This window comes from Grammomys surdaster, unplaced genomic scaffold, assembly GCF_004785775.1.
Source record: "Grammomys surdaster isolate TR1022 unplaced genomic scaffold, NIH_TR_1.0 125876, whole genome shotgun sequence".
NCBI lineage: Eukaryota > Metazoa > Chordata > Mammalia > Rodentia > Muridae > Grammomys > Grammomys surdaster.
The window spans coordinates 291,038-304,532 of record NW_021620701.1 but is presented as its reverse complement, the minus strand read 5'-3'; the positions used below and the strand labels follow the sequence as shown (position 1 = coordinate 304,532).

Here is a 13,495-nt window from a genome sequence, read left to right as displayed (position 1 = left end):
CTCTCTCTCTCTCTCTCTCTCTCTCTCTCTCTCTCTCTCTCTCTCTCTCGAAGAGACCAGAAGAGGGCATCTGATCCAATCCCCTGGAGCAGGAGTTACAACTCTGTGAGCACCCTGGTGTGGGTGCCAGAAACTGAACTCAGGTTCTCTGGAAGAGCAGCAAGTTCTATTAACTACTGAGCTATCTCTCCAGCTTCCCAGAATAGTGTCTTGACCTCTTGTACAAACCCATCTTAAGAGCTTATGCCATACTCTTACAAAACATACAGTCAACAAGCCTCTCAGGAGAACACTGGCCTGAAATACTACTAGTCTGAGCAGCTAATGGAGAAAAGAAACCTATCACACTCCCACGTCCATAAAACTGCCTCAGAGGGGAACTAACAACACTGTACCTAAATAATCACTGATAATCAGGGGGAAATTGAATAATGTTTTGAATGAGTATTATTAATATTTTGTGCTAGCACAAATATGGTATCTTTTAAATATAAAACTAATATTAACATTTGCATTTTAAAAGTCCACTCAAATGGCTGAGGAGATGGCTCAGTTGGCAAAGTGACTCTAATATCCATGTAAAGAAATTGGCCATAGTATGTGTGCCCAGAATCCCAGTGCAGGGGAGGCAGAGAAAGTTGAATCTCTGGCCTTCACTGCTCCGATGGCCAAGTCAGATTGGTGAATTCAGTAAAAGGGAAAGACCTTACCTCAAAAAAAATAAAAAAATAAAAAAATAAAAAATAAGGATTAAGGAGATGGTCCCCTGTATGAAAGTGTTCCTGTTCAACCTGAGCAGGAATTGTCCAAATTCCCAGCACCCATGGAAAAAGCCAGGCATAGCTATGGATGTTTATAACCCTAACATAGAGGAGTGGATCCCAAAAACATGCTGGGCAGATAGCCTCGCTGAAATGGTGAGTTTGCAAGCTTCCCACTTAGTGAGTGAGAAATTCTGTCTTGAAGCAGTAAGTCAGGGAAGTTACAGAAAATGACCCCATGTCCTGCTCTATCTTCTGCATGTACAAGCATGAACTCAGACAGACACACATATATGTATATGCCTCCCACAAGTAAGTAAGTAAGTAAGTAAGTAAGTAAGTAAGTAAGTAAGTAAGGTGGAGAGTGACCCAGTATTGACCTCAGGCCTCCACATACAAGCACACATGTGCACGTGAGTGGGCACAGCCCCACAAATAACACATGAAGCATGTGTACAGACACAAACACACTGTTGCTCAGAAGACAATGTTGGGCTAGCAAGATGGCTCAAAGGTTAAAGACACTTGCCACCAAGCCTGATGACCCAAGTTCAATCCCTAGAACCCATGGTGGTGGGAGAACCAACTCCCAACTGTTCCCTAATAGGTCTGCATCAGTGGTTAAGAGCACTTCCTGTTCTTGCAGAAGACTCAGATTTGGTTCCCAGAATCCACAAGGCAGCTCCTGTCTGTAAGTCCAGTTCCTGAGGCTCCAACAACCTCTTCAGACCTCCACGGACACTAGACATTCACATGGTACACATACATACATACAGGCAAACATACTCATACACATAAAATTTTTAAATATATTTTAAAATGTTGTCATCTGACTTCCACATGCATACAGTGGCATGTGCACACACACACACACACACACACAAATAATAAATATAGTTTTTTTTAAGAAATTAAAGAAGAAAATGAATTGTAGAAGCTGAATGATGTCTTCAAGGAGTTAACAACAATGTTTACTCTCAGGTGTTCAAAAGCTTTCCATTTTAGACAAAGCTTAAGAAAATCCTTGCTAAAGGATTAGTATGGCACAAAGAATAATACATAAGAGTTTGGCTAAATACCCATCAACAGGAATAAAAATATCACCAAAGAAAAATAAGTATATAATGGATTTTTTTAAAGTATCACATGAAAACAGTTTTTGTTTCTAATCCCAATATTCTATCAACTTGCCTTATATTCATGTAAGAATCTGCTTTGATAAACAGCATCCCACACTAATATTAGATCAAAGGATATGTTCTACAAGTTAACAAATTTCCAACTACACAGCCATCACACAAAGCCTCTTCCCATAACTAAACGTTTTGTGTTTGCTATTAAACTGTTGACATTTAATTGTTATTACAGCATTGGTTTTCTTTTATCATTTAGTTTATCAAACACTCAGAACTGTGCTTTCAAGACCCTACAGCTATAAAAATCCTTCCCGTGCACACAAGGCGGCAACACTCGTTGCAGCCAAGTTTACAGTAGCAGACAGACATCAGCAGCCCACCATGTCTTAGGAACAAGTGAATTGTAGATGAGTTGTTTGTATCTAAATATGTCCCTTTAAAGAGAGGCAAAATAACAAAATAGAATGCCAGCACTATCAATCTGTGTGGTGTGCCTGAGTGTTTTAACTGTCTCTGCACTTTATGAGTATCTGAAGTATTCTGAGCCTTTTACAATGTTCTAAGGCAGTGATTCTCAATCTATGGCTTGCAATCCCTTTTGGGGTGGAATAACCCTTTCTCAGGGGTCACCTAAGGGTATCAGAAAACACAGATATTTACATTATGGTTTCCAGCAGTAGCCAAATTACAGTTATGAAGTAGCAACAAAAATACGGCTGGAGGTCACCATAACACGAGAAACTGTATTAAAGGGTCGCACACAGTGCGGCGTTAGGCAGGCCGAGAGTCACTGGGCTAAGGGAATAAAGGACAGTTTTACATCCGTACCCTGGACCTCCACAATACTGGGTTCAGCTCAAACTATCTTAGTGATCCAGAGGGAAAAGGCTCAAGGATCTTACAGCAGAGTGTCTCAGTGATGTAAGATTCTAAAAGAGAACAGTTTTCAAAAATAAGACCTAAAAAAACCTGACAGGCAGAGTGGCGTTCCAGGAAAACAACTACAGAGCAAAGGAGAGGAAAGAATAGCAACTGTCAGCAAGTACCAGAGAGGGTGAGGACTGGGAAGGAGGTGGGGAGGGGACGTGAGGAGGTGGGGGGGAAGCTGGGGGGGGTGAGGAGAAAGGGGGGGGAGACAGGAGGTGGGGAGACAGGAGGTGGGGACAGGGGGAGGGGAGGACAGGGAGAGGGAGGTGAGGACAGATGGGGGCGGGGGGGACAGGAAGGGGGAAACAGGAGTGGGGGTCCAGGGATAGAAGTGGGATGGGGGGAGAGTGGGGAGATGAAGGGGAGAAGGGGGGCAGACAGGAGGAATTACTGTCTGAATGCCATCATACCATCTGCTAGGGAATGTGTGTTTGTGTCCCCTCCCAACTTCGAGTTAAAACTCAAGCCCCCGATGTGAGGTGTGATTTGGATCGCCTCTGGGGAGGCAACTGAGGTTAGATGGTCACAAGGGTAGACCATGATATCATCAAGGTCCTTGTAAATAGACACAAAAGTCTCTGTCCATCATGAGGACAAAACCAGCCCAAGTATCAGTGCCTGACTTTAGGGACTTCTGTCATATTGCCAGGAGCATTTCAGATTCCTGTTCTCCATAGTTCCTCTGCAACCAAGCAAACCAACAATGCACTCTTCTGACACCAAAGGGCAGGTAAGTGAGGCAAACTTCTGGATTGGTCCCCAGTAACCCCTGCTCTGGGAGTTCCTATTGGTGTGATCCCCATGAGTACAGCAGACTGAAAGCACCCCCTGTTACCCTTCCCTTGCAGCCTCTCTCTTCTCTTCTCCCTTTCTTACTTTGATGATGCCAAGCAGCAAGCTATGAAGTACTCTGGGAATGACAAGAGACCAAGGATGGCCCTCCAGCTAATAGCCAAGACGAACTGAGGGAGGCCTGGAAGAACCAATTTAGTCAACAACCACATGAGTGAGCTAGAAACTGGGCCCTTCCATCAAACGCTCAGGTGACTGTCTCTCGTGAGACCCTGAGCTAGGCCTAACCTCCAACCCACGGGAACTAGACAATAAATATATGCATTGTTCTTAGTGCCAAGTTTGGGGATAGTTTGTTCTAGAGCAATAGATAAACACATTACTTTGGTCTAGGCACATGACTCTGGGGAGAGTGACTTTGTCTCCTATGAAAGAGGCCCTAGTTTCAATCCCCAACACTGAAAAAAATAAAAATCCCTGTCTCAAGCAAATATAATGGAGGCAGATCCAACTTTACTAGTTCAGGTGAGAGTTGACTAACAGCATGGATAAATTCTGAGAAATGCAAAGCCAGGCAATTTCATCACAGGGCAAACATCATGGAGTAGAATTCCAAACAGACGGCTAAGCCTGTAGGTGATACCACCTCAGGATCACCTTCTTCTGTGAAGCCTACCATTGATCACAACATCAGGATGGCATGAATGACCAGATCTATTTTCACTCTTTCAAAGACCCTATCTATAAACTCGTCATCTGCGGTAGACATGAAAGACAACGGGCAAGTAGAATTCAGTACCATCCCTCAGAGTGGTACAGCCCTCATATTAAATGAAGATCAGATACAAAGTTACACAATCTAGTCACAACAGACAAACCTGCAGAGGCAAAGAAGCTCTGTGGCTGGGGGACTGGGCAGAATCGGAGAGTGAGTGCTAACGGGAAGATAAAAATATAATAAGCTCGACTGAACTCAGTAATACCCAAAATACAACTAAATTTTCACAGTTAATGGCTGAGTTGCATGTACTCTGACAACACTTACATAATGTAAAAAGCAAAGGCATGGGAGGGAAGTCAGATACCTGTTTCTGGGCTCTGAGAGCAGTAGGCATTCACATGGTACACAGACATGTGCAGGCAAACTACTCATACATATTAAATAAATAATTAACTAAATACATAAAATCTCTAGAGGCCCAAAAACATTTTTAAAAAGCACAAAAAATACGCACAAGAGCTATGGTTACTGTGCCCTGACGAACCAAAGTTCTCAAATGTTTCAACAATGACAAAGAAAGCCTTTCCAGTCATACATATTTTTAATTTATTTTAAAAATACATTTATTTATTTATTTATTTATTTATTTATTATACATTTATTGAGATGCGATCTTACTATGTAGCTCTGGCTGGATTAGAGTTCAATACTTCTTAATCAAAGGCTGGGATTAAAGGTGGTGAGCCTATTCATTTATTTTTATTTATGTGTATGTGTGTGCCCGTGGGAGTTTTGTGTGCACCATGTGCTTTCAAAAGCATATGGAGACCAGAAATGAGGATCAGGTCTCCTGTAACAGGAGTTACGGGTGGTTATTGATGGTTTACCCATCTTCCCAGCCCCCTAATCACAAGTACTTAAATAAGTACAATGTTAATGCTACACAAGCAGATGCTGATAACAGCATAAAAAGAACACAGTACAGAGAAGTCACCAACTAAACCAGTAGGCATCCCACAGTCTCGCCTCAGCATTTAATTCTAAGTTGCTCATCATCCACAATGGGGGACAAGAGGACAGGTACAGAAACATCCTGCCACTCCATCTTCTGCTCACAGGATCCAGGGATCTCAGAGTCTAGCAGCATCACCCACAGCCCAAAGGATGTCCTTGTGCATGGCCTATGCAAGGCACTCTGGGATATAAGTGCCTGGAACTGTTCCACTAAGAACTAAAATGTCATAAAAACGCATGGCTGCACTCTGAGGTATGGACTCAGTTTGGGTTGGAAGCATATTATCAGTACTGTGCTAAAAGGGGCAGCAGGGCGACACTCATCAGGACAAAGACGAACTCCAAGAACTCCGAGAGGCAACAATCCCTCATCACCAGAGAAGGTGCCAGCTACACAACAGAGATACAAGAGAGAAGGAAGCCCAGCATGACTCTATGACTTAAACCAGGAACAAGAAAGTAGAAGGTGGCCATGATGACACTAACCCACAGAAACAATTCTTATCATCACTTCCACAAGTATGGTGTCTAAGAAACAGAAATAGGTTGCTGTAAGCCACAGGCAATCACACAAGATGTCTTCAACAAATCCATGACCCCCTATGTCTTCCCTTGGCAAACAGAGACTGGGTTTCATTATAACAAAATGAATGACACGATGTAGCCCAGGAGGCAGTTCAGTGAAAAGGGTTTGCCAGGGAGTCAACCAAGGCTTGCCAGGGAGGTCTTGCCTCGTTCTGAAAAGCCTTGTCAAGTCTGGAGCTCCTGCATCCCATTGCAAAGCTGAAGACCATTTTCCACTTTCGTGCATATCTAGATAAATGCAACATCAAGGGGGAAGGGACCTAGTGCTGGATGGAAATTTCCTAAGTTAAGCTTCCCATCTTGCTGCCTTTTGCATTCAAAGTAATTGTGAAAAGAAAATACTGTCTGTATCACATTGTTCTCATCTTTAGCCGAAGAGCCACCATTAAAAATAAAAGTCACTGAGGCTGCAGCGACAGCTCTACCAGAGGTCCTGAGTTCAATTCCCAGGACTCACATGGTAGCTCATGACCATTTATAAGGGATCTGATGCCCTCTTCTGGCCTGCAAATAAAAGACACAAGGTACACATGCCAGATGAATTGTCACCTACACTGACAGATCAACATTCTGCTAACTCCGAGATACTCATGCCCACCTGTGCCAACAGGTATGAACTGTACACAGAATGCCACAAGTCCATCTTACCCACAATGCCTCTTCCTTAATCTTTTTATCAGAGCCTCAGTTTAGCGAGCCCCAATGCAACCAAATACATTGCTTTCATCTCCACCACACCTCCCACTCCCAGGCTCTACTGGCCATTATAGAATGCATTTTTAAAATAACAGGATCTGCCTCTTTAAGCCCCTCAGAATGATCTGAGATGCTTGAAACAAAGGTAGTCACTGAAGTAACCTTCAAAAATAATGAGCTAAACCAAGGAAAAGAGGGGGGAGGTAACATATGAGAGAGGGAACCCTGATAATCATCTAAAAATCTCCAGAATTTAGAGAAAACAGGGAAAACCACAAAGGGGAAAAAATGAGAGGCCCGAGAAACTGCACTTTTACACCACTCATTAGATGAAGCCGATTCCAGTAGAAAAGGAAGGCTAATGAAAACTGCTGACGTACCGGCGTAGGGAAAAAGCAGAGTGTTTCTACACCAAAGATCAAGCTATGTAGCGAGCAGACTACTACGGCTGGCTGGCAGTCAAAACTAACAGGAGAGTGAATCTTCTGCTAAAAATTATAAACCCCATACATAAGGAGCTGGCAACGGGAAAACAGCAGCTGACAAGGACCAGCAGGGGTCGCCTGAGTGTGCACAGGCCACACAGCAGCTTCAGGGCAGGAGCTCAGAAAGATCCCAACCTCTGAGGTATCTCAACTCCAAGGGGTGCAGGGGTGGGGGGGCACAGCTCACCACACAGTAAGGAAACAAGAGACTACTGCAGCCTGTCAGTGTGCTGGCATTTGCTTTAAAAGTTACAGGAGATCATCTTTTAACAATATTAACATGCCTCATTTCAGGGAAATATGTGAAATATTCATCTGATATTTCTCTAGTCACAAAGAACCAACAATTAAGTATGAGAAATCAGCCAGGACCTACCTAGAGAGAAGAGCTAAAAATAGCTGCTGGAGACTCAAAGAACAAAATGATAAATATTCTGACCTAAAAAAAAGTCTCTTTTCTTATGAAACAAAAGTCAAATGTTAAACCTGAAAGGTCTAGTTATCTATCAATATTATTTTTATATCTGAGACTATACAGGAAATGAGGTGGATAAGAATGTAAGAGATATATTTTTAGAGATAATTGGATAAACAGATCTACAATGGGTGAGGTTAATAATGTTAAATAAAAAGCAATCTTAGAATAGAAAATAAAATTGGAGTGAGGTACCCACTGATCATTGTTAAATGCATAAAATAACAAAACCAGAGCTATATCTTAGTCTGCTCTGTGTTGTTATAATACAATACCTGAGACTGAATATTTTACACAGAAAAAAAATGGTTTATTTGATTCAAGGTTTTAGAAGGTTAAATACACGCAACTCCACCTATTCGGTCTCTGATGAAGATTTTCTAACTACATCACAATATGTCAAGTGGCATCATGGCAGAAACATGTGACAGGAAAAAGAGGTCACATGACAAGACAGGATATGCGACACCAGAGAGACCACTTTTATACTTTAATAATATAAAATCCATTCTCGAAGGAATCAACCCACTCCAAAAATCCTGCACTAATCCACTTTGAGGGTAGTGCTCCATGACGACCCACCTTGCACTAGGCCCTCCCCTTCAAGACTTCCCATCGTAACACTGTCCCTTTGAAGACTAGGCTTCCAGCAAAAGTCATTTAGGGGGCGAGCCTTATCCAAAGCATAGCATTGGTTGACGTACATAATAAATTATTAAAGGTTTTTAAAAATACTTTAAGGCACTATTTTAAGCAACAAACTATAAGAAGGGAGCTGGGGCTGGGCTCAGTGGTGTAACATGAGAACCTGGGAAAAGTGCAATAGAAAGAGACGGGAAGAGGGTGTGGGGGGGGCGGTGAGAAAGAGAGAGAGGAACCTATCAACATGTTAGCATTTGCTTTAACAATTACAAGAGGTCAACTACTAATAAATATTAGCATCTCCCATCTCAGGGTAATTTGTGAAGATATAAAAATTCATCTGATATTGCTCTAATGACAAAGAAACAATAATAAAAAATGAGAAATCAACCAGAACCTATCTAGAGAGAAGAATTAAGAATAGCTGATGGAGATTCAAAGAACAAAATAGATAAATATTTCTGACTTTAAAAAGTGAGGGGAAAAGCAAAGGATCAAGGTTTCTTGTTTCTTGACATCAAAGCATCAACCCCATGAGAAGAGAGATTGGAATTTGAAATATGGCTCCATGGATAAGAGCACACGCTGCTCGAGAGGAGAACCTATGTTCGGGTCCTGGCACTCATGTGGCAACTCATAACCACCTGTAATTCTAGTTCCCCAGGATCTGTCACCCCTGTCGAGCCTCCACCAGCACATAGATCCATGCAGGCACTCACACATGCACATAAAAGAATCCGAGGCTAGCACCAAATAGACAAGCAGGGGTAGCCATGTGCTCAGGTCTGGTTGAGCCAAGAGAGCCTAGAAAACTGTTTCTCCTGCTGTCTCCTATAATCACTGAACACTGCTGACATTAGATGAGGGAGAGAATTCTCACCACACCAAGGAATCAGTAACCCTGGACACCAGCTGGGGGTCCCCTTACCCAGTTCAGCTTGACACTATCTGGAGATGGAACTAGGTTCTGCCAGACTGTTCTCGATTTAAATGCCAGTCAGGCAGAGGCAGGAGCTTCTGGCTACCTAAGGATAGGCTGGAGCTCCCACCACTCCCTCTCCTTGCATTTAATGTGCTAGAACGGCCCACAGAACTCAAGCAAATGCCATACTTTTGCATGCTGGCTAATTAATAAAGGCCACAGAAAACAGCTAGATGGTGGCACACAGGCAGGGCCAGAAAGGGTCTCAAGTGCCTCTGTCTCTATGGAGCTGCCATCCTCTCAGCACTCAGATGTGTTTAATAAGTGGGAAGATCTTGAAAGTACCATAGGCATTTGCAGGAGGGGGCTGTATAGCGGCTTCATTGTGCAGGTATGAGGGGTCATCTCTTCCACAAGATTCTGGGGGTGAGGAGGGGATGAGGAAGGACCTGAGAGATTTAGGAGCTTTGCACCGGGAATCAAAGACCAAACATTAAAACAAAAAATGTTCCTGGCACCCTTATCTACAAAGGTCTTAGGAGTTCTGTCTTAGGAACAGGACAGAGACCAAACTAGGAACCAAGGGCAGAAACCACACACACATTTCTGTTTTACACCAAGACATTAGCAGAAAACCTACAGAGACAGCAGCACCCCTGAGGTTTAGAGGCAGAGATGTAGTAGGCCAAGGGCCCACACGAGGTGACAAGCAATGACTTGAAATTGTATTCAAGTTCTTGGTGGGATTGGGGAAATAATTTTAAAAATGTGGGGAGAATAAAAGAACTCGGTGTGAAGCTGAAGGTTTTGGAAAAGAACAAAGGGTGACATAAAGAAGCTATGCAGAGTGAGAGGTCTCTGGGGCGGGAAGGGTTAAAGAGGAGGGAAGGTCAGGAATGAAAATACTGGGTGACATGAAGAAGCTATGCAGAGTGAGAGGTCTCTGGGGCGGAAGGTTTAAAGAGGAGGGAGTGAGGGTCAGGAATGAAAACACTGGTCTCTGGCCACCCTTGAGGAGGCTGTAATCCAGAACAGACTGTGTGTGCATACCAAAGTCAGAGGACAGCTTGTGGAGTCAGTTGGCTGCCTTCTCTGGATACCTATGTCTACTCTGTCCCAATAGGACACTTACCATCAGTTTCCAGCCCCACCCAGGGGATCTAGAACCATCTCGATTCATCTCACAGTCCTTAATGCGATTACACATAGCAAGATCCTTTATAAAGGGTTTGCATTCACACACTCTGAGAATTTCCATTCAATAAAAATATTTCAGATACAACCTAAGTCCCCACATTCCTCTCGAATGACCCCCTTTTCCTCCTTCCCTCCTGAGCGCCCACACTGTTCACAGTTGTGTGTGACATTCTCCAATGCAGGCTTACACACAAGCACGACACAGGGAGGTTTCATGCACCCAACTGTCACACGCATTGGTACTGGCTCTACATTTATCTACTGATTCTTCTCAACACAGCTTTGACGTCTATTCATGCTGATGCATGGATTTTAGTTCTTTGGCTTTAACAGCTAAACACATTATAAATCTTCTATTGACACCCATGAGTTAAGTGTCTTTTGCTCTAGTAATCAATGTTGATATGGACTTACCTCTGTGTATCTCTTTGCCCATACACTGTTTTCTCTGTACTGTTTTCTAATAGATCAATCCTAAAAAATAACTCCCTTTTCAAGCCTCTTTTCCTTGGATAATTAACATTCATTGTAATTCAAGAACATGCCTGCAGTTAGTATAAGTTCGAACTGAAGACAACCTTACAAAACTTTCTTACGTTATATAATAAGTTCTGGTTTTTTGAAATTTTTTTATTACATTTCTTTACTTATTTTGTGTGCAGCAAGAGCTATGGTTTCATGCCAGGTTCTCAGGCTTGCACTCATGTTGCTGGGCTTGGTGTTAAGACTCCATTTCTCTGAGCCATTTCATCTGACCAAATTCTGTTCCTTTATTTTCTTTTAATTCATCTGGATTAGGTGGTAGTAATGACAGTTGAAATTTTAAACAAACAAACAAAAGTATAAACTATATTTCACCAATGAGAAATTACCTGTGTGATATTTTTAGAAGACATAATTGCTTGATTATAGAATATGCGGCCAAAGTGGTCCCTGTCTGGAAAGGTGTCTGCTTGCCGAGGTAAATTGGCCCCTCCTGAGTCAACTGAATAAGGAAAATATGAAAAGTGAGAACACTGGACAAACAGCCACAGTGCTAGTCACCAAAGCCTGCCCCTTCCCTTTGTAGTTAGGTCTTAACCGCAGTCACCAAAGCCTGCCCCCTCTCTTTGATGTGTTCTAGAATCTCGAATCCCCCAATACAACCAGGTTTCCTCTCAGACTGTTAGGCTTCCCAACCTTTGTTCAAAGCTCCGTATGAACAGCTCAGGAAACTTTGTCCCTTAAAAAGTAGCAAAAGACCTACAAATTCTAAGAATTTACCAGCAGAACTGAAAACACATCTTCCTACATCAATACAAAAATCATTAAAAGATTATGGATAATTTGTATGTTGCTTTCTTGCACTGTTTCTATTGTGTTTTTTATTTGTTTGGGCTTTGAGTTTGTTTGTTTATTTGTTTGTTTGTTTTTTTGAGTGGTTTAGCTCTATGGCTCAAACTATGATCCTCCTGCACCAGCTTCCTAAGTACTGAGATTAGTTTTACTACCGATCGTAGTGAGGTACGACGGTGCCCGGCACCACTTGGGATGAACAGGCATGTGAAGCCAATTTGGGCTACACAAGGAGACTTCTGTCTCAAACCAGAGCTCATTAATTCATAGCTGTGTGATTATGAGATCAAAGACGTGCTTCTAGGCCATCCTGATCACCTCTAACTTCCTTAGCCATGAAATAAACAATAGTAGCCATTTCAGATAGCTCTCAGGAGGACATGAAATCATGCATGTAAAAAGTCTTGAGTCAAGCGTCTACTCTGAGTGTACAGAACAAATGTTAAAAAGAAAACTTAGAGCTGGGTGTGATGTTGTCTTTAATCCTAGAACTCGGGAGGCAGAGGCCTGAGAGATCTCTGTCAGTTCCAAGCTAGCCAAGGCTACCTAGACTATGTGTCAAGAAAGAAGGAGAGAGAGAGAGAGAGAGAGAGAGAGAGAGAGAGAGAGAGAGAGAGAAGAAGAATTAGAAGTTAACTAGTCCTACGCCTATTGTTATTGTTGCCTATAATCATTGTCTTTTATTATTTAATACTTTGCATTCTGTCTCCCATTAAATATGCTCTCCTTGAAGACAGAAGCAATGCTAATGCACTTCAGTGTATCTGTCTCTGTAGAGACCAGCAGGCGCCTGCAAGCAGTTTCATTTTCTATTTTCTCTGTGTGCAAAGAAATTCACCTTATGAGCCAACCAGGTAAATTCACTTTCCCAGAAAAAAAGAAAAATAATCTATATTATGACCTATTCAAATATTTACACATTTATAAATGAACAGTATGTGCTAGAGTTTTGGCAGACTAAGCCAGTACCCAGACGGTGCCAATTTTAAATTTCATTGCTTTTAGATTCTATTCAAAACAGCCTTTAATGCAAATGTATTTAATTTTCAAATGAAGATTGACTCTCTCTGGAAATTCACTGTACCTTAAATTACAATCTATTCAAATTATGTAATACCAAAGTATGTAATACAGTGTCAGACTCTGGAGGGATCCATAAATATTAGCTTTTTAAATAGATTGAATTAATTATAGTTAACAGAAAAATAAAACATCCGGAGGAAAAGCTAGCACACATCGAACTGTTAATGTCCCAGTGTGGTACTAATGGACAGCTCTTAATAACCCTTCGCAGCAGTTCTTAGCAAACACTGTAGCTCTTTCTAACTACAGGAGGAACTAGCAGCATTTTCAAACACCAGGAACAGCGGCATCCACAGCCTTCCACACAGTCTTCTACGTTACCCGCTAAAACCGTTCACGGCACACTTGTGACTTGCCCAGATAGATGCACGGGAGCCTGTTCTGCAGTGCGATCTCTTGTGCCCGTACGTGCTTCTTCACAGTCACTGGGTAGTAGGTGCCTCCTTTGACGGTGGCATCGTTAGCCACAATCATGCATTCCACCCTGAAAGGCAGACAGCCTATTGAAAGAGACTATGAGGTTTCTGCAAAATTAAAGGCAATTAAGCGTTTTTATAAGACATGCAATACAGTCTTCAACTTCTAACGCACCACTGCTGTCAATCACTAGTTGACACTGTCAATCACTAGCCTCATTCTGGAAAACCAAGCTTGATTCCTTTCTTTCTTTCTTCCTTTCTCTCTCTCTCTCTCTCTCTCTCTCTCTCTCTCTCTCTCTCTCTCT

The 13,495-nt window shown here is 42.3% G+C and overlaps 1 protein-coding gene across 1 annotated transcript in view; it reads right to left on the bottom strand.

The window, feature by feature from the left end:
- The window catches only part of Mccc2 (methylcrotonoyl-CoA carboxylase 2), a 72,809-nt gene that overhangs the window by 28,269 nt on the left and 31,045 nt on the right, over positions 1–13,495 (bottom strand). The window contains exons 5-6 of the mRNA XM_028790201.1: positions 13,128–13,255; positions 11,226–11,338 (exon numbers count right to left, since the gene is read on the bottom strand). Coding sequence (XP_028646034.1) covers positions 11,226–11,338; positions 13,128–13,255 — 241 coding nt within the window. The remainder of the gene's footprint in view (positions 1–11,225; positions 11,339–13,127; positions 13,256–13,495) is intronic.